At 37.5% G+C, this 27196-nt stretch overlaps 1 protein-coding gene across 2 annotated transcripts in view; it reads left to right on the top strand.

The window, feature by feature from the left end:
* Positions 1-2129: 2129 nt before the first annotated feature.
* LOC107870750 (switch-associated protein 70) overlaps positions 2130-27196 on the top strand; it is a 44530-nt gene continuing 19463 nt past the window's right edge. The window contains exons 1-6 of one of the 2 annotated variants that reach the window (XM_016717377.2): positions 2130-2302; positions 2390-2494; positions 13661-13722; positions 13814-13897; positions 14020-14051; positions 14195-14276. In XM_016717377.2, coding sequence (XP_016572863.1) covers positions 2279-2302; positions 2390-2494; positions 13661-13722; positions 13814-13897; positions 14020-14051; positions 14195-14276 — 389 coding nt within the window. In that variant the 5' untranslated portion in view covers positions 2130-2278. The remainder of the gene's footprint in view (positions 2303-2389; positions 2495-13660; positions 13723-13813; positions 13898-14019; positions 14052-14194; positions 14277-27196) is intronic. The other variant, XM_047413052.1, reaches the window with a different exon arrangement.

The following is a 27196-nucleotide window of genomic DNA, read 5'->3' as shown; positions in this document are numbered from 1 at the left end:
GTCCACTTTCATTGAAAGTGGACAGTATGAGTAATGAGATAGAAAAGCTAAAGACTAATGAAGATAAACTGAAGTCTATAGCTACAAATCAGCTAACTCAGCAGTGTGCAGAGCTATGTCGATCGGAAGACGGTTTTTCAAATATTTTATTCATATTCATATTCTGGTATCTTGGTCGATTAACTCCTTTGCTTGTACCTGCAGAAGTAGATTGATAAATGTTATGGGTTTTATGGAGTGTCCCATATCACTACTACGTTATGTCTTTATTTATGAGATGTTCTACAACTCTTGTCTTAGAGCCAAAACTTAACTCAAAGACTTTCAAACTACAAATTATGCCCACATGCAAGAGTTAATACTACCACTTTATGTCTTTATTTATGAGATGTTCTACAACTCTTGCCTTATAGGAAAGACTTAGCTCAAGGACTTTCAAACAACAAATTATGCCATAGAGACAAGAGTTGACTCTACCACGTTATGTTTTCTTTATGAGATGTTCTACAACTATTGCCTTAGAGGCAAGACTTAACTCAAGGACTTTCAAACTATAAATTATTCCCCACAGGCAAGAGTTAACTCTACCACGTTATGTTTTTATTTATGAGATGTTCTATAATTATTGCCTTAGAGGCAAGACTTAATTAGCTCAAGGACTTTCAAACTACAAAATATGCCCCACAGGCAAGAGTTTACTCTACCACGTTATATTTTTATTTATGAGATGTTCTACAACTATTGCCTTAGAGGCAAGATTTAGCGCAAGGACTTTCAAACTACAGATTATGCCCCATGGGCAAGAGTTGATACTACCACGTTATGTATTCATTTATGAGATGTTCTACAACTCTTGCCTTAGAGGCAAGACTTAACTCAAAGACTTTCAAACTACAAATTATGCCCCAAGGGCAAGAGTTGACACTACCACGTTATGTCTTTATTTATGAGATATTCTACAACTATTGCCTTAGAGGCAAGACTTAACTCAAGGACTTTTAAATAATAAATTATGCCCCACGGGCAAGAGTTGACACTACCACGTTATGTCTTTATTTATGAGATATTCAATATCTCTCGCCTTAGAGATACGACTGACACTACCACGTTATGTCTTTATTTATGAGATATTCTGCAACTCTCGCCTTAGAGACACGACTTATCTCAAGAATTTTCAAAAAATTTCGTAACAACAATTCATGCCTTTAAATTTACTTTGATGTTAAGAAAAGAAGACCCCTTTACGGATTATCCAATTTTTTATTTATGAGCAAAATATAATAGAAGTTGAGAGAAAAGAAAAAAGGGATCAAACAAAATAGAGAAATAAAAAAAGATTGAGAAAAAAAAAAGAAAATACAAAAATAAAGATTAAGGAAAAAATGAAGAATTAAAAATATTGAGAAAAAATAAAAATGAGAGGAAAAATAAAAATAAAGTTTGAGAAAAATGAGGGAAAAAAGAACAGAAAAAAGAAAAAAGCGACCAAACAAAATAGAGAAATAAAAAAAAAGGCAAAAAAAATTAATGATTAAGAAAAAAGCGAAAAATTTAAAAAATTGAGAAAAATAAAAATGAGAAGAAAAATTAAAAATAAAGTTTGAGAAAATAAGAGAAAAACAGAGAACCGATAAAAACCAAAAATAAAAAAAATAAAGGTTAAAGATAAATGAATTAAAAAAAGAAAAAAAAAGAAATTTATAATGCTTGAGAAAAAAGAAAAAAGAAAAAAATAAAAGTTGAGACAAATGAATTAAAATATGAAAAGAAAATTAAAGAAAAAAAGTGTAAAATAATAAAAAATAGAATAATAAAATTAAAATTAAAATAAAAAAGTGAAAATAATAATAAATAAAATAAATTAAAGAAAAAAATAAAAAGTGAAAATAATAAAAATAAAATTTAATAGACTATAAAATAAAAAAGTGAAAATAATAATAAATAAAATAAATTAAAGAAAAAAATAAAAAGTAAAAATAATAAAAATAAAATTTAATAGACTAAAAAGTGAAAATAATAAAAATAAAATTTAATAGACAAATAAATATGAAATATTTAAAAATATATTTGAGATGTAAAATAATAAAATGATACTTGTAAGAAAAACACTGATGTTAAATATGTAAAAGCCACCATATATTTGACTCTATCACATGTAATTTCCTGTACCAGCTGGGCTTATTTTCTTCTCTTCCTAACTAAACCGCTTCCTTCACAAATAAGTTAACGCACGGCCAGTACGATTGATTTCTCTTCATTTCTCACAGCATCTTCTACCATGGCTTCGAACGGAGCTCCTCTGGCAAGTCCCCAGCTTACCTTTACCCTAATTAAATACAAATCACTTTCTTGACGAACACTTTAAAAAGGGTTCTTCTATTTTTTTCAGGGAGACGCGGATACAAAGACAAGTTTAGAGAAGATCAAACGACAATTAGCATCTGGTTCTGGCAGGAATTTACTACAGGGTCCACTTCTCAAACGATCTGAGACTGTAAAGTCCTGCCCTTCTTACTCTGATTCTTCAATTTCTAATCATTTCTCCTTTTTGCTCTTTTTTTCTAAGTATTGAAAATCATTTACCCAGAATTGTCGACCCCAACTTTGTTGTCATTGAGGAGTGATGGTGGTTGTTGTTTAATGTGTGATTGTATTCCTTTTACCTTCAGATCATGTGGGTCAAGGGTATAAGCCACATTTTGACGCTTTTCAATTCAGATAGTGGTTATGAACTGCTTATTGTGCTGGAACACTTGTTTATATCTGAAAAGATTTTCCCAATGGACTGTGTAGAAGAAAAATTATAGTGAGTAGTGAGCTGATTCCTCAACCACAATTCGGCCTTTCCTGTAGTTTAATTTTCAAAAGTAAGGGCTGGATGGTATTTTTATGAAAATTATATTATTTGCAATTCAGACGTTATTAATGGGAAATTTTGGAAACAAAGGTGCTCTAGGAACATCCTGAAGGTTTATGCTTGGTCTGAAGACTCTTTAATGGGGTAGAGAGGTTATTTTATTATCTCTAATTTGGGCAAATGGAATAGCTATCAGATCTGTTTTCATGACAAAAAAGGTTACAGTTTGCTGGGTACTGGTACAGTTTGGAACACTATTGCTGTGGTCATTTGGTTGACAGTCTCGACTGAAAGAAACAGTCAAATTTTTGAAGGAAGACTTAAAGATATGTGTTTTTTTAAGCTTCTTAGTGCAAGCTAGTTTTTGTTAACTATGTAGATACCATACTAGATATGATCAGGGCCTACAATCTGTAAATTTTGACACACCATCTTAGTTCTGTTACGCCACTTATAAAATTCATCGTTACCCATGAAAAATGACGCCCTATTGATATAGGAATGTCTTTAATTTTCAATTTTAAGAGAGACAGGTCCTAGCAGTAAAATATTGACAACCCAACATGTTTGTTTTATCTTTGATTTCAAAGTTGATATTGAGAAACAAGAAGATCACGATGAAAACGTGTCACAATTGAGTGAAAGAAAGAGAGAGAAAAGCAAAATCCGATAAAGTGATATATAGGTTTTGGTTTTAGGTTGGAATTTTGCTCTATTAGAAGTGATCCTTTGTCATGCTTAACCCAAATTTGAGTCTTCTGCCAATGTCGTAGTTTCTGCTCAAGGCTTCATGATTTGCTGAACATCTTACAATTTCATGGCACGCAAAGTCAAAAGGGAAATTTCATTTATATACAAAAAAGTAAATAGTTTACAACAAAAATAGCCATTAGGCAATTTTTTTCCTTTTTTCTTTTCTTTTTGCAGCAGTAATTTAAAATTTTCTTTTTTTGGCTGCATTTTTCTTTATTAAGAAAACTTTTTTCGTTTTTTTAGAACTATTTCCTTACAACTTTTTTTCATGTATCAATATTGTATAAATGGTGTATAAACATGTATATATGATGTACAAATAGTTATGTAGTGTATATGTAATGTATCGATATTGTATAAATGATGTGTAAAAGTTTATCGATATTGTACAAATAATGCACTAATGTGTATCGACATTGTGTAAATGGTGGATAAAGCTTATCAGTATTGTATAAAACTTATATAATGTATCGATATTGTATAAATAGTGTATATACATGTATCAGGAGGAACTTAACAAGAGGGATAGGGTTAGAAATGAGATTGTTTGGGGGAAGGTTGGAGTGGCTTCGGTGGAGGACAAGATGCGGGAAGTAAACATGTATATATGATGTACAAATAGTTATGTTGTGTATATGTAATGTATCGATATTGTATAAATGATGTGTAAAAGTTTATCTATATGTACAAATAATGCACTAACGTGTATCGATATTGTATAAATGATGTATAAAGCTTGTCAATATTGTATAAAACTTATATAATGTATCGATATTGTATAAATAGTGTATATACATGTATCAGGAGAAACTTAACAGGAGGGATAGAGTTAGAAATGAGATTGTTTGGGAGAAGGTTGGAGTGGCTTCGGTGGAGGACAAGATGTGGGAAGTAAGGTTGCGATGGTTCGGGCATGTGATGAGGGGGGCACAAATGCTCCAGTATGGAGGTGTGAAAGGCTAATTATGGATGGTTTTAAGCGGGGTGGAAGTAGGTCGAAGAAATATTGGAGGGAGGTGATTAGGCATGACATTGAGCAGTTTACAGAGGACATGTCCCTTGATAGGAAGGTGCGGAAGACGCGGATTATGGTGGAGGGCTAGTAGGTAGGAGTACGTCTGTAATAGTAGGGAAGAATGCTTTGTTTGTATCTATGCCTGTAGTTTCTTGTAGTCTTTTGTTCATGGTGTTTTGGTTATGTTTATGATTTTGAATAACTAGTTTATTGTATTACCTTGTGGGTGTCTTGTTTCCTTTATTATCCGGTGTGATATCCCTTTTTGTTGTTTTCTTTTATTTTTTTATTTGTTATACTGTTATTTGTTTGTCGGGGGTTTAACGGAAACAGTCTCTCTACTTCATATGAGGTAGTGGTATAGACTATGTACACTTTACCCCCAGATCCCACTTTGTGGGAATACACTGGGTGTGTTGTTGTTGTAGTGTATATACATGTATCGATATTATATAAACGGTATATAAATGTGTATCGATACATATCAATATACACTGATTGTCTCCAGACCCCACAATTCATTTGAACAACTTCATCTTCTCCTTCACACCATTAATACCAGAAATATTCCACTTGATCCATCGGAGAAACACACCAATAACACCACCACACAAAAAATCATCCATAAAGATCCAATTCACCAATATACTCCCTTCTGGTAATCTTATAATGTTTTGGTCATTTCACCTTCCCAAATAATTAAGAATTCTTTTAACACCAAGTGCAACACGGATTCGTGAAAAAGCTTTGTCTGAACTAATAGTTGAGTTATTCCATTTTTCCGATGAATTACATCCTTACATTGGAGCTAGGTGAGCCAAGGGTTGTTATTTTTATCAAACTTCCAACATGAAAGTTCAACAAAAACACAAAAATGGGACTCCAATGAGCGTAGATCAGTGTTAGCTCAGATGAAACCATATGTGTGATAATCTATTTTTTTTATCTACTTAATTCTTTAGAAAGCAGACAAAGGTTGAAGTTCACTCCATTAACAACCAAGGCCATGAACACTGACCTTTGTTAATTCTCCGACCACTCGTTGGGAAAATACCAACACCCATTTCCGGTCATCACTGAAACAACCAGTTAGCTACTAAGTTGCGCGGACTCTTCGCTTTCAATGCCGCACCTATGTCGGATTCTTCGAAAATACACTAGTTTTGACGAATCCGACACACACCCATTAAAATTTAAGAAGAGTTCGAGCAACATAGGTTAGCTACCAAACGAGCTCCATCATCTACAACTGCCGACCTTCACTCTATCAAATGACCCTAACTTCGGCCAGTCCCCATCTCTTTGAAAATCCAACTCCGAAGTACCATCTCCGTGAAAGTTCGACGAAACATTAACAACTCCGGTTCTGCTCAACTAAACCTTAACAACTCCTTGAAAGTCCCCATCTCCTTGAAAAGTCAACTGGCCCACCCCTATTAACAACAAACCAACCTCGTCGGAAAAATCAATTGAATCAGGAAAGAATTGAAGTTTGGGCAATTTGGATTTCATGATTAAAGAAAATGAAAAACATGAAATCAAAGCAATTGGCCAACTGGCCATTTTTGCCATAATTAATTTGGCCGACTGGCTAGATTTGGCAATAACTTTGGGTGAACGGCCATTTTAGGTAATTAATGATAAATGGGCTAGTTTTTGTGTGAAAATTAAAGTCAAGTGACATTTTGTGTAATTTTTCCTTTTCAAAAGCTACTCCCAAAAGGCAAAATCTTTAGCAAAATGCAAGCTATAATAACTATGAGTTAGAGTGTTGCCAAATTTTCAAAATGTGCTTATATTGGATTAACTTTCTTTTCCACTGAGTTTCAAAAGAAGTACCTGGGAGAGTAGTAGTTTGTGGTTGGTCATATTACATCTGGAGTGTAGTAGTTTGTGTTTGGTCAAATCGCTTAAGAAATGTTTTCTCAACATCGGAAAAAGTCCCGTTTGACCACTCTTTCAAGTGTTTTTGTGTGCAAATTCGGAAAATGAACATACAAAGGTTCACCTTACAATTAATATTATTTAAATAGATAATTTTTTTTTTTTTGGGATAATTGATAACATATAGATAACTTTTATTATGATAGGCTTCAATGAAGTTATTCAAATTTAATTACTTAATATCTAGAAAGTAGAGTTTGATCAACGGATGTGTTAAATTAAGAAGGGACAGTTTGGTCATATAAATTTTTGGCAAGTTTTTTTTTTCCCCGAAAAGTATAATTTCTGCTTAGCTTCCAAAAGAGAAGTTGCAAACTTCTGTTTCCTTCTCACTGTAGATAAACTGGTTCTGCTACTTTCAGAATCACTTTCATAAGAGTTTGGTGAAACACCTTAACTTTTCAACATAAGTATTGTTTTTTGAAAAATAATTACTTCTAATTTCCAATGGTGAGGCAAGCGATTAGTTTTATATTTTGGATTTTATAATGTTGTGTAGCTCATACACAGATTTGTTACCTTTTGTCATGTAAATATGATTTATCTTCACTTATATTATATACTGAATAATTCTTTAGTTCAATGCAAAAATTGGATAAGGTACTGCATATCCATGATGAGAATCTCCTTTTAGGTTAAGGGAGTCTTTGATGTATTTTAGGAGCTGCAACGTATTAGGGTGATACTTTATCACCTTTACTCTTTCTATATTTTATAGAGCCATAAGTATTAGAGCTCATGGAACAATAGATAGCAGTTACTTATTATGAATGCAGAGAGGGGCTAGGAACTTTATATCAACATCTTATCTCTTGTTTGCAGATGACATTGATATTCCATGAACTGCATAAACAAAAGTATGTGGTGCTAGGAAATTGTGGGTTCAGGAAGGTAATTCTAGGTTCAGGAAGGTACAGATCCACGGGGAACTAGACTCAATATGTGCGTACCAAGGACTAGTCTTCCTACCACATAATTGAACATGTTTATGTGGAGAAACGTTAAAGGTACCAAATCTGAAACCAGTGATAATATATATTGAAAGGGAATGTGGAGAGTTGGAAGATGCAGTATTCGTCAAAAGGTGGAAAAGTCACTTCATCACGTTGACTCTGTCAAATATCTCACATAGTTTCTCTCCTAGTTATTCACCTTAGTAAAAGTACTTAAGATCAATGAGGGATTTCTTGGGGGAGGTGAGTGAGAGCAGGAGAGGCTCTTACTTTATTCACAAGTCAACATTTGTTTCACAAATTTTGGAATTGAATTTCCCTTCAACTTCAACTAATTATTTTTAATCCTTGTTTATCTATTAGTTTTCAGTTCTTAGCTTCGGCGTAAGGTAGAGTAGTTTGGTCGCTCGCAAGGCTCATAACCTTGAGGTCACGGGTTCAAATTTTGTCTTTGCAACATCTTGTTTTGCCAAACTATTTTAGAGTTGATTCTGGTAACTAGTAATTAATTCCTGCCTTTTACTTTTTGGGGGTGGAAGGCAAAAGAAAACGTAGGGGAGGGACAGAAAGTTCACTCAGCTATCAAGGCCATTCATCCTGTGAGGAGATTAGTGGAGCAGTATAGGGAGAGAAAGAAGGACCTTCACATGGTGTTCATAGATCTAGAGAAGGCGTACTACAAAGTTCACATGGTGGTTCTTTGGAGGTGCTTGGAGGCTAGAGGTATTCCTGTGGCATACACTAAGTCGATTAAAGACGTGTACGACAGAGCGAAAACTCGTGAAAGAATGGTGGGGGAGATTTAAAGCACGTTCCTTTTTTGACAGGATTGCACTAGGGATCGACTCTTAGTCCGTTTTTATTTGCCTTGGTAATGGATGTATTGTCGCGACATATTCGGGGGAGGTGCCTTGGTGTGTATTATTTGCAGATGATGTAGTTCTAAATGACGAGACTCGGGGAGGAGTTAATGATAAGTTGAAGGTTTGGAGACAAACCATAGAGTCTAAAAGGTTTAGGTTGAGCAGGACCAAGACGAAATACTTGGAGTACAAATTCAGTGAATTGACTCTCGAGGCGGACGTGGTAGTGAAGCTAGATTCTCAGCTCGTTCGGAAGGTAGTTTTAAGTATTTTGGGTCTATGATCCAGGGGAATGGAGAGATTGATGAGGATATCACACACCGTATTAGTGCAGGGTAGATGAAATAGAGGCTCATTTTTTGACACGCCCGAAACCGGGCCATGTCGTATGGGCACCTCAAGCCCACATGAATCGGAGGTCGCCTCGATAACCCATCACAATCATCACATCAATCACAAGGGTCGGGTGAATCCCAACCGCATAATAAGATGGCGGAAACAATACTAGAAGTTGTAACTTAAACATGGCTAATCACTTCGTTAGGTTCATCTCACTAACCAACATTCCCAAGTCCACAGTCATCCATAATACCTCTATACAAATCGAAGTTTAGAAATGTATATGTCGGGACAAGCTCCCGACAATAGCCAAACCAAGTCCAAGTGACTCAGTGTAAAAATAGGGGACCAAGGATGAATGTCTTCCGAAGAAAGGAAGCTCACCACTCCAAAGTCAATGCACGAACCGCTTCGATCACCTGATCACTGCGCAGGAAGAAAAGATGATGCTTCGGCCCCTATGTCGCGTGGGGACATAGCATCCGGAGACGGTTAACGGTTGGAACGCTAGCATGTAACTCAAGGATAAGGATAAAATAGCATCATCATTCAACAAGTCAATATATCATAGTCAATCACACTCATAACCTTATCCGTACATATAGACATATCACATGCTAATCAAGGGGACAAGTCTTATCAACACTTTGGAAGCACTCATTCATCATACATGCAATGGAGTACTCCAACCTTCTACACTTATAGATTCAAGCATTTCTCATTAGGCATAGGACTTTAACCATATTCACATATCATCAAGTAAGGGACTCTAACCACATACGCATCCATTTAAGTGAGGGACTCTAACCTCTCACACACATTCATATAAGTGAGGGACTCTAACCACTCACGCACATTCATTCAAGCAAGGGACTCTATCCACATGACACATTAGGCAAGGAACTCTAACCTCATGCGATGTTAGATAGGGGACTAACCCTAAGCCAATTCATTTGGTGAGACACTTAGACCTCATGATATCTCATTATGCAAGGGACTTTAACAACAAGCGATTTTATTAGGCAAGAGACTTTAACCTCAAGCCATCATGACTATCATTAGTCGACATTGGGACTCTAACTCTTTGCCATGCATCCACACACATTTAATTCCACACATAAGGACTTTAACCCATTTAGCTAATTCAACACTGTACATGACCACATGGTCCTCATGGGAGCCTTCTCAACCATTTCAATAGGCCAATGACTTAATTCAACACATCATACAACTCAAACTATGGTCCTCAAGAACTTTACAAGCCATTCATACTTCATTAGCAAGTCTATACCACAATTTAGTTCAACATACAATTCAAGTTCATTTTCATGTTAGGGACTTTAACCCCCTTCTTATTCATCAAACCATCAAGGTCATCAATTACACAATACATGGCTCGTTTTACCTTCACAATATCATTTATCAAGCATTCATACATATTGGGCCGTTGCCCTAGTTCAAAACATCATCATCATGTAACTAGACATCTCACTTAGACATTTTCACAAACACCTTGTGTACATGCCTTTACCAAGGCCAATTTCATGGTAGAAATCATCAAGACTAGGGTTACTCAAGATCCACATATAAGACCACATACAACAAGCATTCATGTGTGCAAACTACCATCAATAACATGTATAAACATAAGTCTAAGGAAGAATCAACATTATTCATCATTAGGCAACAAAATCCTTTTCATTTGATTTCAAAACCACCATGTACAAATACTAAACCAAGTGTGAAATACATGGGTTTAGAGTTATTTAGCGAGGGGAAGAGGTACATGCCTTAGACAAGATGAATCACCAAGAATATTGACTTCACTTTGCCTCTTGAAGATCATCCTTGAAACCCTAGCCTCTAATCCTTCAAAGATGAGCTTGAGAGAGTATGTAGGGTGTTTGATCCATCAAAATGGATGTTTAGGAGGCTACACACACTTATATAGTGAGAAAGCTTAGGGTTTTAGACATGGGAAATAACCACAAGGCCCTTAGATAAAAGCTGGAAATTGGACCCGTCCAGGGGTACAAATTGCTTGAGGGACTCGTACCCTAGGGTACGAGTGGTACACCGACTCGTACCCTAGGCTTCTCCTAGGTCACACACACCGTTAAGGGTACGACCATACACCCTTGAGTCGTATCCAAAGGGTACGACTCACCCCTAGCTCGTACACATCACCCGTACCAAAAACAGTCCACTTTTGATCGAGGCATCACTCTATACGGTTGGTCTTGGTACGACTCATACCTTAAGGTACGGTTGGTTGGAGCCTCACTCGTACCTAGGACAGTGAGTGACCCTCACCACACTGCCTAGGGTACGACAGGGGTTCAGTAAACTCGTATCCAAAGTGTACGAGTGGTACCCTTGGTCATACCAAATCCAGAGACATCAAATGAGGGAATCTTTCAATGGTTCAAAGTCTAGGTGTTTCATTTTTGGACTCTTGTGTGATAAGAAGGTGTTGCCTAAACTTTAAAGGCAAGTTCTAGTCCTAAGTTGCGTGGACTCTTCGCTTTCAATGTCGTACCCGTGTCGGATTCTTCAAAAATACACTAGTTTTGGCGAATCCGACATGCACCCATTAACATTTAAGAAGAGTCCGAGCAACATAGAGTTCTACAGAGTGGCAGTCCGACGGACTATATTGTATCGAGCGGAGTGTTGTCCAGTCAAGAACTCCCATATCCAAAAGTTTAAGGTGACAAAAATGAGGATGCTGTGATGGATGTGTGGACTTACTAGGAGAGATAGGATTAAAAATGAGATTATTTGTGAGAAGGTGGGAGTGACTTCGGTGGAAGACAAGATGCGGGAAGTGAGGTTGTGATGGTTCGAGCATGTGATGAGGAGGTGTAAGAGGTTAACTATGGATGATTTCAGGCCGGGTAGAGGTAGGCCGAAAAATATTAGAGGGAGGTGATTAGACGTTACATGGAGCAGTTATGGCTTACGAAGGACATGACTTTAGATATGAAGGTGCGGAGGACCCGAATTAAGGTAGAGGGTTAGTAGATGGGAGTGTGTCTTTGCTAGTAGGTAGGAGTGCGTTGTTTGTAGCCGTGCCAATAGTTGTAGTGCTGTGCACGTGTCTTCTATTTGAGGTTTGTGATTTCGGATAGACAGTTTATTGTACTACTCAGTGGGTGCCTTGTTTCTGTTATTATATGTTGATGTGTTATTCCATTTTGTTTTTGTTTTTATTGTCTTTTTACTGTTTTGTGTCTTGAGCCGGGGGTCTATCGGAAACAGCCTCTCTACCTCATCTGAGGTAGTGGTATGGATTGCGTACACTTACCCTTGCCATATCCGACTTTGTGGGAATACACGGGGTATGTTGTTGTAAGTTCAAATAGTGGTTTGAAGGTGTATTTTAACTTCAAATGTAATTTTTTCAACTTCCACTCACAAATCTTTCATGAGACATTTACTTCCCTAAAACTACAGCTATCCAAATGCAACTCAACTTCCACAAACTATTTTTATCAACTGCAACTTCAAAAAATTATTTTTTTAGCACATTTTGTGCAAACTAATACTTAAAATCTAGAGACCTCATCAAGCAACACTTGATTAAAGAGACCACTATGAGTTGACTTTGCGACAGCTTAGCTGGATGCCACATGGACTTCATTATCTTCTCAGTAAGTGAAATGCTGTCTTCTGTGTAAAGTTCTAGGGAATGCACTATCCGAGCGGAAAACATTGAAATCAGCAACTGGTGGTATATTGATAAGTATTTTAAATATGGAGCCACAAATAAAAGAGGTCGTCTAAAAGCTTCCTTCTGTTATATGAAGGATATCTTTTAAAAATTTCTGTTGTATGAGAGAATCGAAGAAGTGAACCATGAGAATCACATTTCCGTGAGGATTCTTTACCTATTTCTCTCTCTTGATAAGCAAGATTTTTACTTTGTTAATACAGCTTGTATGCGGAGGCTTTCCCATCACACCAATCACTTATTAATTTCGTTAAAAACTCCTCTTTAGACAATACGGGCACTAGAACAATTTGGCTCTATATAACAGTCAAATAGAATAAAGTATACTACACAACAAAATATAAAAGTAAAATGGCACAAAATCTTGGAACAACTCACATTTTCTGGCGGGTCTGACAATTTTATCCTAGTATAGGCAAAGAACTCTCAAGATTTCTGAGATTAACTCATCCCACTTTGAGCAAATAAACATTACGAATAAAAGGTGGAATAAACCTAATCAGATTTACTTTGACCAAAAAAAAAAAAAGTTGCAATGACGGCACATTAACTACAGTGGCTTCCTTATTTATTGTGATCATAAATGTAAACAAGCAGACCCATCTTTATACTCTTGAATGTGCTTTTCTAAACATCATGTCTAGAGGCATTTGGCTTTCATCTCTTTTAAGAACATCAACTACATTGGCATTCTTATTTGTTTTGATTATAAATGTAAACTAGTGAACCCAACTTTAATAGTTTGCAACCCTATACCCAGTGTCTAAATAAAATTGAATATATTTTCCACTCAAGTGTATGCCAATGCATCTTGAGAAACCAATTACATCCCCTCATAATTTCAATAAATAAGCTAGTCTTGTACAAGGTTATGACTTTCTCCAGGAGGCATCCACAAGTATCTGACATTTTACAAGTATCACCTTCCTAATTCCTCCTGGCAAACAAATCTTAACTTACATCTATTTAATAAAGATTGATTGAACGTGTTTAAACTATCTATATTTAATCCTCTTCCCTTCACCGATGCTGCTATCATCCTACCAGATGGTACTGCTGGAAGTGAAGTTGTTAAACAAATCCATAAGTGTATTAGGTGGACGTCAAATTTGTCATTCTATATTGTTTAGTTTCAATTATGTGTTGGAAGTTTTTGAAACTTTCTGATTTGCCAATTGACAACTCTTTGGGCTTTTTGAATAGCTGAGGAAGTGGAATGAAAGATGGGTGATATTGGATCCAACAACCGGAAAAATGGAATACAAGTATGTTTTTTTGGATTGGACATTTCTTATAGTTTCTAAATGGAATACAAGTGTGTTGCCCTTGTTCAAGTTTCTTTCATTTGGTTTCTAGGGTTAGGAGGAATGAGCCGACAGTCAAGGGTACCATAATATTCGATGCCAATAGCACGATATCCATGTCTCCTGTGAACTTCCAGTAAGTTTATAAGTTACTAACATAATATTTTGATGAGTAAAAATTTTGATTCTTCTAAACACTGGGTTATCTTCCTGATAACTAACCAAATTTATTTCTTGTTCCCTGTATCCTGGTTTCAGTGGACTGCCAAAATATGATGGCTGCTGTTTTTGTATCCAACTTTGATTTTTAAGATTCTTGTCCTATTTTCCTGCTCTCTTCCTCCTCTCTATGAGGGATAAGTGAGTAAATTTAAGTTGTAGTACTCGTTTGGAAAGTTTTTATGTTGCTTCTCGTATTCTTAACTGTACTCAGATGTTGGCACTCCGCAAAAGAAGGACTACTTCCTATGCGCAGAAACCCCTGGTGCAGCTAGGGCTTGGGTATCTACGTTGCAGTAAGTTGTCAATTCTTTCTTTTTTCTTCAATGCTGTGGAGACTATAATCCTCTCATTGTTTGTTATTACCTCTATTGACAACGACCCAATGCTCTTTAGTTGCAGATAGAGTAGTAGACATCACAAGTATGACCCTATTTGTTACAATAGCTACACCTTGGTCAAGGTTTCCCAGAGCGGCTTCCATGTCGATTTCCAGTTTGAGATGCTAGAATATAAGACTCTGCAGGTGTCACGGGGTTACTAGGCGTCTTAGGTGGTGCAACCAATCGCAACAATCGAGCGAATAGGTCTTCCATAGCAGGAATAGTGGGGCTTGCCAAAATTTGATCTCGCACCGAGTCAAGATCAGATGAAAGTCCAGTAAGTGTAACCATTAAAAACATCTTCGCACGTTGCTCCAATTGTTTTTCAACACTTTGAAGTAGCGGGCATCAACTCAGTTAACTCTTCCATAACCACCTGAACCTGTCCAAGATACATAGACATATCCGAATCCTACTTTTTAAGATTAGTCAACTGAGAAATAACATTATAAAAACGAGAGATGTCATTTGTGTATGGGGACTATAGTCCATGAGCCTTTTGCCAAACCAAGAAGCAAATTTGGAATGGTCGGAACAATGGCATCAACTTCGAATCAATAGATTTTTATAATAGACTACACAATTGAGCATCAATCTTCTCCCTTTGGTCTCTATCTTTTTCATCAACATCCTTAGCCTTAGCCTGTTTGACCAAGTGGTCATGAACCCCTTGTCCCTTGCACCATGGCTGAACAGAGGAAGACCAAGATAAATAGTTTGCACTACCTATCAAGGGTTCAGTGGTGATGAAGTGGTTGGTGTTACTTGAAACCACAGGTTTAGAACTAAAAATAGATGAAGTGAGGGACATAATGTAGATGTTACCGAATCTGGAAATTGTGCAATTTGCAGGAAGATGGTAGCAACCAGCTGTTGGAATCTGGAAAACAGAAACAGTCACCGGAAAAAAATCAGATCTGGCCGGAATCTGGAAAACAGAAACAGTCGCCAGAATCTGGGATTCCGCAATTTGCTGGAAGCTGGAAGCAAACAGTTGGACTGGAATCTGGAAAACAATCAACTGGACAGTTTTGTCTACTGGAATCTGAATAAAAAAACAGATATGTCTACCGGAATTTCACATCTCCGATCTTTGCGTGAGATGGCGGCTGGTGGCAAAGCTGACTGGATTTTGCTCGCACCAGTGGTCCAAGTCTTGTGGTGCTGTTGGTTTGATCGCAACACCTCCGAAAATAGAGATCTGTCTGGACAGCCAAGAAATAGCTGGGAAAAAAATGAGTTTGCAATTTCTCCTCCAATGTTGCTGGCCTTGATCAGGCTCTGATACCATGTGAATTAGAAGAGAAATAGAGAAAACTCAGGTTGATTATTCCCTCAAGCTATTGGGGTTTAAATAGCTAGTTTACATGTCCTAAAAGAAAAGAAAATCAATACAAATAAATACCTAATCAATACAAATCAATATCTAATTAATACCTAATTATAATAGAAGTAAATTAGCTACGCACTATATTTACATATGCTATAGATTATTCATAGGATTCTAACAGATACTTTCCTAGTACTCATTTAACTTATGCCAAAGTGGAGATATACGAAGGACTTGAAAAGAGACCAAAGCTTTTGAAGAACTTTCCAGCTGTGTAGCTGCCATCAGATCACATGTTGATAGGTGGATAACTATTTTTGAAGGTTTCCGTTTCCTTTTAATGAATAATTTGCCATCCTAACAGAGTTAAGATGCTACAATGATGTGGGTGAGCCATCAATGATGAAACGACGACATTGACTCTTTTCTCTAGGGAAAGAGGAAAGGGGCGGAGAAGGAGATGAGATACATGAACATGGCTGCATGTATAGGTGTTCGGCTGCTTTGTTAACCTAGGGTCTCATTTTTCATTATCGTACTGTTGGCCTATCAACAATGGTTAATTTTATTTAAATCACTAACAGTCCATTTTAAAACAGACCGTGTTGACTCACGCTCTCCTATTTTATTCCAACCACCACATTGAAAGGGGTCCCAGATTATATAAAATTGACATGTTTCAAAGAAAGTGGATTGGCCTTGGAAAATAAGTTGTAAAACAAAAGTTTCACCAAAGCTGCCTGTTTTGTTTGGGTAGCTGCACATGAAACTTGCTTAACTCATGGTAGTCTGCAAAGAATAGGCATTGTCATCTGCAGTAATTGTTTCATATGTGAAGAAGCAAATGAATCAGTTAATCTTCTTTACAATGCAAATGTACTTGACAAATTTGGACCAATAACAACAACATATCCAGTGTAATCCCACAAGTGGGGTCTGGGGAGGGTAGATTGTACGCAGATTGTCCGATAGACCCTCGGCTTTAGGAAGAGCATATCAAAGCAGACTTAAAAGCACGACAAAGCATTCTGAAAAATAAAAAAAGAACAATAGCTACAACAAAATAGTGCAATAAATACAAGTACAAGAGATAGTAGATAAAGCAGAAATCTGAGGACAAGAAACTATATGAGAAATACTACGACTACTAGTAAAGAAAGAAAAGCAAGACAACGCTCTACTACCTACTAGCCTTGTACTCTAATCCGTGTTCTTCACAACCCTTGACAAATTTGGACTATGTATATAAATTTGGAGTTAATTTGGCCGTGCCTGGTATTATACAACAAGTAATTAGTAGCTGGAATGGACAGAAGATCTGGAAGAGTCAAAGACGGTACTAGTGGAATGCTATTCCCACTTGTATAAGGTGGACAATATGGCTCAATAGTAATAGAAGATGTTTTGAAGGAAAAAAAAAAGAACAAAGTTTCCATGCGAAATTTAGATGTTTAAAGCATCTTTTCTTTGGTTTAAAAAGTAATGTTGCAAATGACTTATACTCTCAATGAATTCTTCTATATTCCTTGTATATATAGAAGGAATCATCCTTCCTTTTATACTTTTTAGTACCATCGTGTTACCCTATCAATAAAATTTACCAAACAATATTGCTAACGCTCTAGTTATACTATAGGAAGTATAGCAGTCTCTGTCAATATAAGGCCTATTTGGCCATGAGAATTTTTTCAATGTTTTGAATTTTTTTCACTTTATGCCAACTGCAACTCCAAGTTGATGTTTGGCCATGAGAATTCCAAATACAATTTGGAGATGTATTTGGAAAAGTGAAAAACAAGAAAAAGTTAATTCACTTTTTTCCATCTTCCTCCTCTTACAAAAATTCAAAAACAACTGCAATTATATTCATGGACAAACACAAGTCCTAACTCCAACTTCAAAATTTTTAGTTTTCATAGCCAAACGCCCACATAATTTTTTTCACAAGAAGAGTTGGGGTTGCATCCACGTGGGATAAGAGCGATAGCTTCACTCTCAAGTGTTATAAGCACATCTCGGGTTGCACGCAATATTAAAATTAAACATGAAAGTAAAATGGGGGATTATTGTTTGAACAATTTTTAGTGTCAATTTAATAGTATCAATGATTGATTTGCCAAAATGAAATGCAACAAAGTTGTAATCAAATAAGTTAAAACACCTGGGGTTACGCCTTCTTGAGAATGATTGCATGCATGGGTAAGTGAAAATAAGATTTGATTGCAATTTATGATTAGGCATGGTTTTAGATATTGGACATGATCTTGCAATCCATAACCAAATTTCACATTGGTTTCTTTCGAACACCCAAAAGTCTACACCACCAAACAACCATTAGCCTCGAGATGAGTAATCTATCACTAGCATTACCCCTTAAATGTGTGTAACTCAAGTTTCGTTAGCCAAATCTCATCACTCTTGTATCCCTTTTCAGACAATACAAAAGATCCAAGCATAGACTAACTTTGCAAACCTCAATCTATAAATTAGGACATAGAGATTTAGCTATAATCATAAGACACAATCTAATACGAAGGTAAATAATCATTACCTACACACTATCAATACTAAATAATGCATAAGCCCACGTATGGGAAATTAGCTACTTACAATAAAAGAAGAAATTATACCAAATTCTTCATCCATATTCGCCAAAGAATCCAAATGTTTCACAAGAAAACTCTAAATTCCAAGCTAAAAGTAGTAAATCCACGATTGGGGTTTGATTACAAGTTCAAGCATAAGCAAAATTGACAAAAGATAGGATTTCCAATGACCCAAAAAACTTAAATAACATCGAGGAAAAAGGGGCCACATAATTACAGAAATGCCATCTCTTGGCAATTCGGCTGATCAGAATCCATCACCAAACAAGTCGGCGATGTTGGACGTGGCTCACGGATTTGTCATCATGTCAAGCTCCATGGGTTGGCTTCTGTTCCTTTTGGCAATGCCAGGCTTGGTCCGCCAATTAGTTCGGCGATGCTTCGAATTGTTCATTGCGTTGCCGTTTTGCTTCTCTTTTTATTGGCCTTTTTTGGTTAGCATTGGTGATGGAGGGGCATGTTCGGCGATCCGCTGATTACTTCAGGGATCCAACGATCACTTTGGCGATGCACCAAGGTCTCTTTTATGCATTTGTGCAGTTTTTGCTTCAATCTTCCATCATTCTGCCTCTTTTTGCTTATTTTTGCTATTTTGATCACTTTTAGGCCTTTACTGTGAAGTTAAACCAAATCAACATTAAAAACGCTTCAATTTAACATTGAGGACATGTTTTTTTTCTATTTTAGGGCAAATGAGTCGCAAATTGTCGACTCATTAGCACCCTCGACTTAAACCTTTACTTGTCCTCGTGTAAACTAATGCACATACAACAAAACTACCAATGCTTATAAATAGTACAACTTGGGAGCTTAGACACGCTTTATTTGAGAAAACGCTTTGCCCCAATGATTTTGAAAACCAAGGCCCGTGATATGCCCCTTATCAAGCTCTCAATTTGTCAACAGAACATGCTCATAGACTTCAACCGAGATTGAAGAAAATCCAAGCATGACAATTAAGTGTCCTCCCACAAAGAAGTCCCTTCCCTCAAAATACGATTATCAACAACCCTAGGGACTAACACGAATCACTCACTCTCCAAAGAAATATCAAGGACACAAGTACCACACCATAGGCTTGTATATAAGCTTCACTTCACCATATTGAAGCATGCTACTTCGAAGATCACATAGGTCTTAGTTCGGCTTGTAGCGTCGGCAATGGGTAAGGTAGGGAAGATTAAGGTTATAGTGACTCTATCTCAACAAAGCATCTAGATAGTCCTCAGTCAATTTATTTTCCCGAGGTTCGCTCTTTACAAAACTTCTAAGACCAACTTTCAAAGCCATTCAAGCTATTTTCCTTTTCATATTCTTTCAAAATTTGAACTACTACGCATATTTACAAAGAAGAACGAAGTTACAACTATTTTTTGATAGTTTCCGACCATTTTCTCATTTTTAAATATATATCAACCAAGAATACAATGATAATTGGAAGAGATGTTAGAGGTCTCCACTTTTACGAACTACCGAGCACATGCTAAATTCGAGGCCCCACCGGGCTTTTGGCTGAAGTTGGTCTTTAACCTAACCTACACACTTTGAGAAGGTTTGGTTTAAGAGAGGGATTTGAGAGAAAAGGGTTTTGGCTTGTAACAAGGTTATTCAGGAAAACGGGTTCCAAGGCTCAATAGGGGACAAAATTGGTCATTCTACTCACCAAGGGCAGGCTAAATTTTGGTCACAAAGGTCGGTTTGCTCTCAAGTAATTGCCTAAGATCATGTCTCCAATATCGCACACTCTTTGCTTTTGAAGCGAAGCAATCGAGCAAGTTCTAGGTGGACTAGATGCACAAGATTAAATCAAAACCTTTCCGGCACATAGAACTCAATTTTTGTACTCTTCCTTAATTGTTATACCACACTCATAACACATATCAAGGAAGGTATAGAAGTAGCCAAAATGAGATTAGAGTTTTCACAAATATAAGAGCCTAACTAGCTTAACTAGACCAATAGAAATTTTTAAAGCACCTTTTTCAAAATTGGACATACATCAACATGGAAAATGAATTCAAGAATCACGCATGTGAAATATCTACACAAGTGTACCATTTGAGTCAAAGTGTTCTATTGCTGGTAAACTTTCCTCTTAAGAACGTGTTCTAAAAATTCTTATTTGTAATGAAACTACAATTACTAAGCAAAAATCAAAATGAGATTAAAATAAAGAAATAATAAAAACACACACGTCACACATCAAATGAAATCCAAAGCACTGGCATCTAATTAATACATCTTGAATAACAAAAAGTGTCCAAATGTCGCAACCACACACCAAAATCACAATAAATATCCCGAATGTATCAAAAAGAGGACTTGGAACCAATATTACAGATCCAAATAAATAAGCACCCCACCCTCAACTGAAAAGTATGCATTGTCTTCAATGTAATATGACTAAATAAAGTAGAGAGAGAGTGTGAGAGTCCCTTGAGTGTGGCTAAGCCTAAGGTGGCGATTGGCTAACCAAAGTGGCCACTGTCTGGCATCAGTGCTCGACTCATTTTCATTTTCATTTATCTGAGGGGGTGGTTTTGGTACAACATCTGAAGTCCCTATGGCAACAACTTAGCTGGAGGTCTCAACTTGTGAAGTCTCGTGAACCGACCTCGCCACTGTCTGGCATTAGTGCTCGACTCATCTTCATCTATCTGAGGGGGTGGTTTTGGTACAACATCTGAAGTCCCCATGGCAACAACTTAACTGGAGGTCTCAACTTGTGAAGTCTCGTGAACCGTCCTCTCTATAGTGGCAACGAGTATAGCCTTTTACCTTTGGATCAACTTGAATCCTAGTCTAGCCCTCGTCCTCGAAGAAACCATCAATCTTAGCACTGTCCAGTGCATCATCCGTAGCATGGTCTGACTCATCTACCCCCTCCTCAATCACTGGGGTAGTCTCATGAATAGGTGTAAGAGTTGGGGTTGGTGTCTCTGATGATGCTCCCCACAACCGAGTCACATTAGGAACAGAGCTCATCAACATGCTTCCGAAGGGAAGTTAGCTCACTGTGCATGCTAGTCACAACCTCTGGTGGAACAGACTGTTGGGGGGTACTCAATGCGTCCAACCTCCTCGTAAAATACTTCAAGGTCTCCTAAAAGCTACACATCTCCTCATGTACTGGGTCTATAGAAACTTCCAAAGAACTAACAATCATATTGGGAATATGCCCCATTTTAATGATGTCAGCTTGAGTCAATGGGGCTCTCGAGGAACCCGCAACAGTGGAAGGCTGAGGAGTTGGGCCACTAGGTCTAGGTGGCTATGGAGATGTGCCCGTAGCTGGTGCTATAGTAGCAGGCGTGGGAGTGGACTCAGAAGGAGTGGAATCGGGAACAAAAATAGGAGTGGGCTAGCAGGCACCTCTATCAAAAGAACCTAAACCAACTGTGGGGGCACCTTCCTCCCGGGCTTTCTTCTTTCAAACCTCATTAACTAACTCTATCCTCGTAATATCAACTGTGGCGACAGAGGTGTATTCAAAATCCTTTTTCTTGTTGAATACGACCTTTACACGACAACATGGAAAGGCAAGGGAGGTCTGCTTGTGCTGAGCCCGGCTAGCAATGTCCGGGACTTTGAGCGATCCCAAATTTAATTCCTCCTTCGCAATGATCGAGCCGACAAGTATCTCTTGGCGACTCACTAAAATAGGCTGATTATGGGAGGGTGAGATGTTGCTACACTGGAAGCTCAACCAATACCGAGCTTCTAAGTGAATGCTCGCATTTTGAATTTTGACAGTAGGGTCAAGCCATTTGGGTATGGCATCACTTAGCAAAAGAACTACCCAAGCCTGCACATCTTTACCCAAGTCTTTCACCCTAGCTGAAAATAATGCTCATTCACTTTCTGATACAAGACGAATTGGCTTTACTCTTTTATCCACTCTTTCGGTATCTATAATTCAGGGATCGCGCCTAAGGATCTAAGACTTGGTCGTTCTAGGGGAGCAAATACGTGATTGGAGGATAGCTTGGGAAGAAACTACACTTGATGATATCCTCCAAAGGGGTGTTGGACAACATCGTATTTGGAAGATTGCAGGGAGTTTAAGAGGTCCAACAAAGCAAAGGAAGAGCACATGAACTAACATGTGGCTATTTGGGCTTTTGGGTCACTTTGGGCCCATGGTCATAAGTATTTGGCTTTTGGGTCACTTTTGGGCCCAATTAACATTTAGGGTTACTTTTGGGCCCATAGTCATGAGTATTTGGTTTTTGGGTCACTTTTGGGCCCAATTGTTATAAAATGGCCTTGACCTATAAATTGCTAGGTTTTCCTTCATTTTTAGATAGTTGATGAACGATGATGAGAGATACACTTGCGAGTGTTTATTGAAGCTTGTTGGGAGTTTTATGGATTTGTGAGAAACATGGGTTGCTCGGGATTACATTTTCGTGAGGTCCTCATAAGAGGTTGGTGTTTGTGTTAATTGATGGGAAGGTCTTAGGGTTTAATATACCCTTTGGTTGCCCTCTCGTTATCTCTTTGTGTCAATCCATCTATCCTTTTTGTTTTCTATCTTGTTTCCTTGTTTTAGTGTATTCCTTTGTTTTCGTGTTTTTTCGTTTTCTTCTTGTATCATTTGATATCAGACCCGAGCTTGATTTCATTCCCACAAAGTCAATCTTGGGTCTCGTTGTGTTGAAAAAATAAAAAATTAGTAAAATTCATTAGTCACGTTTTTGGGTTTAGGTCAAATTTTGAGTCTTTGATTTTGTTGTTTTTCTTGTGTTTTAGTGTTAGATTCTTGTTCCCTAACGCTAGTAGAGTCTAAATATCGAATTTGAGCTTCATCAGAGCTATATTGAAGATTCTACCATTGTTGGAAGCTTGAATTTGAAGAAATTGAAAGAAGGTTTTGAAATCTGAAATTTTTGGTGAGGAATTTGAGTATAATGATGCTTGGAATGTTATTAAAAGGTGGAAAAGAGCCTAGGTTCAAAATTTCATCGCATTCCGATTAAGGGTTGAAGAGTTGGACATTCTTTGAGTTCTTGAAGAAGATTCAAATCTTCATTTTGAATTTTCTTCAAAAGGTGGTGTTTGATCCTCAAAAGTGAAGTGAAGATAAAGTGTCGGTACAAAGCACCTTTTGAAAATCCAAACGAATATTCCAAAGAAGAGGACAAAGGGGACTACAAGAGGACAAAAATGGTACTTTAAGTGAGCTGGTGGCTGACTTGCATTTGGACTGCCTGACCTGCATTTGGGATGCTTCCACACATCCAAAGCAGGTCAAACCAGTTAGGGAACCTTCTCCTGCGTCCAGCATGCGCCAAACATGCTACCACATGTCAAAATAGTCCCTTTATGCGTGAGACTTGCGCCGAAAGTGTGCCGAGTCTGCCAACACATTCCCAACGCATCTCACATCTCTCAAACACATTTCAACCCTCCAAAAAACCTTCATTTACTCAGGTTCAATCCTTGTTTCATCTCTTTGATTCTTAACACTAATTAACGACTAACACTCAATCTACTTAGTTGTTTAATTAGTTCTTGTCCGTTCCCTTTTTGTGTCTTAATTCCTTCTGTTTTCTTTCTTTTATCTTTTGTTTTCTTAGACTGCATTTGTTTTTTTTAAGATTCAGACGTCTGAATCTGAATGCACATCTGAATGATTTAGATGTTGTCTTTAGTTCTGAAAATTGAATGATTAAGACTGTTTGTTTTTCAACATCTAAATGTGCAAAAAGTTTGTATATATATAATAAATAAAGAATATAATTCAAATAAAAAACTAATTATATATCCGAAAAGTATGTAATTTAATACAACAAAATTATTATTTGATTGAAAAAAAATATTTATGTTTGTTAGTGATAGTGGAGATGGTTTATAATGGTGGTTGCGATGACAATGATTGATGTTAGTGATTAGTAATGTTGGTGGTGATAGTTGTAATGGTTGGTATTGTAGTTACTATTACGATGGTAGCGGTTGATAGTAGTGGTGGTGGTTGTGATGTGATGATGCTTGAGGTTAGTAGTTAAAGGTGTTGATTGTGATGGCTGAAAAATAAATGCATGATGGTTGAAGATGTGTTGGTGCTAAGTGGAGATGATGTTAGTTGTGATGGTGGAGATGATTGTTAGTAGAGATAAATTGTAGCGATGGTAGTGGTTGAAGTAATGGTAGAGGTGGTGTTATTAGTGACAATGGTGGTGGTGGCCGAAGAATGTGTGGAGGTTGTGATGTACTAGTGGTAGTTAGTGGTGATGCTAGTTGTTATAGATGAGTTAGTCGATAGTAGGGATTGGCCGGTAGTGGTTGATGATGGTGGTGCTATTGACGGCGGTGGTGCCGTGAATATAATTAGAATAATAGAGGTAGTAGATGTGGTAGCTGTTGACAATAGTGGTTGGTAGCGATATTTGTTGTCGATGGTGGTTGTGATGGCGGAGGTGGTTGGTGGTGGTGGGTGGTGTTGACAATGGTGGTGGCGGCAAAGGTGGTTAGTGGTGGTGACTGATGATTATGAATAGAGTGGCGGTGAATATTGTCCAACACCAGAATACCTCTTCAGACTTATTAAGCTTGATTCTAGATCTGAATGATTAAGACCTATTAAGTGCTACAATCTTAATAAAAAACAATTGCACTTAATGGTCTGAAGTTTGAACCATACAGATCCAAACCTTCATTAACTTCAAACAAATGAGCCCGTAGTTTAGCTTTGAATTCAAGTTCTTTAAGTCTTTGTTTTATCTTTTTATTCTTTGTATGTTTTGTCGTTTCTTTCTTCGTTAATTTCTTTGAGTCAATTCTTTTACCTTTAATGAGTCATTCATAGTTGCTTCATCTCCTTTCTATCATATATACTAAGAGCCATGGGTGGAGCATCCATTGATACTCCTATGGAAGCTCTCATGGGGATGCAACGAACTGTGGATAAAATAAATGGATTCACAACACGAATTGAATATACGTTGGAAAGCATGGAGAAACGACTCATTAACCTAACACCGGGGTTCAACCATCAAAATTGTACCCCAAGACCTCAAGAACATGTTCCCTCAACCCAAACAAATACCAACCAAGATCCACAAGACATTGTTCAACCAATCCAAATCCAAATATGCAATGACTTCCTACATTGGTCCCATTAACCATGATACTAGCGTTTTACCTTGTATCACTCTTTCATTTGTGCAGGTTCATAACCAATCAATCTCAAAGGAAGATGCAAGGAGAGTGCTTTATGAAAATGATATTAAAGGCCTATCGGAGTTCATGCAAAAGGATTCCAAGCTTGGAAAGTATGACGACAAATCGATGAAAGAGTTGGATTGAGGATGATACAAGACGAATTGGCTTCACTCTTTTATCCACTCCTTCGGGATCTATTCTTCAAGGACTGCGCCTAAGGATCTAAGACGTGGTCGTTCTATGGGAGCAAATACGTGATTGGAGGATAGCCTGGGAAGGAACTACACTTGATGATATCCTCCAAAGGGGTATTGGACAACATCGTATTTGGAAGAATGCATAGAGTTTAAGAGGTTCAACAAAGCAAAGGAAGAGCACATGAACCAACATGTGGCTATTTGGGCTTTTGGGTCACTTTGGGCCCATAGTCATGAGTATTTGGCTTTTGGGTCACTTTTGGGCCCAATTAACATTTAGGGTTACTTTTGGGCCTAATTTGTGATAAAATGGCCTTGGCCTATAAATAGCTAGGTTTTCCTTCACTTTTAGATAGTGATGAATCATGATGAGAGATGCACTTGCGAGTGGTTTATTGAAGCTTGTTGGGAGCTTTATGGATTTGTGAGAAACATGGGTTGCTCGGGATTCCATTCACGTAAGGTCCTCGGAAGAGGTTGGCGCTTGTGGTAATTGATAGGAAGGTCTTAGGGTTTAATATACCCTTTGGTTGTCCTCTCTTTATCTCTTTGTGTCAATTTGTCTATCTTTTCTGTTTTCTATCTTGTTTTCTTGTTTTAGTATTTTCCTTTGTTTTCGTGTTGTTTTCGTTTTCATAGTTTTCTTCTCGTATCACCTTCTCACAACCTAACACTTCATTCATTGCAGTCGAATCACAAACCACATCGACCCGTCTCAACCTCACGGCATCCTTAGTTAATTAAGGACCCCTTTTTTTTCCTCTCAGGTAACAACTCCCCATATACAACATAGAACCCCCTAACCAATTTTCCACGTAGGTTTAAAGGGTTCAGCGAATACCTGAAAATTATGATATCGGAGTGTTGAAAGGACCCGTGGATGCTTGCTCTCTAGTCCTTGCAAGCTCAGACGCTGCTCCTCTATGATAGTGCGTTGATGTCGCACCTTGACGGTTCAAAACATGTTGGCCTCCTTGAGAGTGTACAAAGGGTATTGCTGTAGTATTGGGGGGCTGATCAACTCTTTTCTTCTTTGTTGAAGCGTCCTTAAGAGTGCGGAGAGGCATAGTGTTGCCCTTCTATGAGGAATTAAGGTTGTATCTCTCGGAGTTTGAGCTATTTACAGAGCTTGCCTCAGAAGATACAGGGGCGTTACACTTGCCCTCATTCACTCTCTTTTGATTGTATACTTTTTTTGGTTGTTTCTCTTCCACGAATTGTCACCCCCTTGCAAGCCTTTAGGCAGGAGGAGATTTGTACTGCTTCTTTGATACACACTTTATTCTAGGCATCTTTGCACATAAGAATAGCAATAGATTTGGCCATAGAAAGACAAGAAAACAAAATTCCGAGTTATGCATCGCCAAATGATTCGTCGCATCGCCGATTTGCCATTGCTGAAATGCACAAAAAGTTAAGGTACAAGTCGGCAAAGGAAAGTGGGTGATCGGTGATGCGCCGAAGGATTCAACGATACTCCTCAAGCATCGCGAATCACTAAGGCATCACCGAAACACACCTTAGTTATTCGACCTT

The sequence above is a fragment of the Capsicum annuum genome, chromosome 5, assembly GCF_002878395.1.
Source record: "Capsicum annuum cultivar UCD-10X-F1 chromosome 5, UCD10Xv1.1, whole genome shotgun sequence".
NCBI lineage: Eukaryota > Viridiplantae > Streptophyta > Magnoliopsida > Solanales > Solanaceae > Capsicum > Capsicum annuum.
Note: the sequence above shows the minus strand (reverse complement) of the source record. Positions and strands in the feature narration are given on the sequence as shown.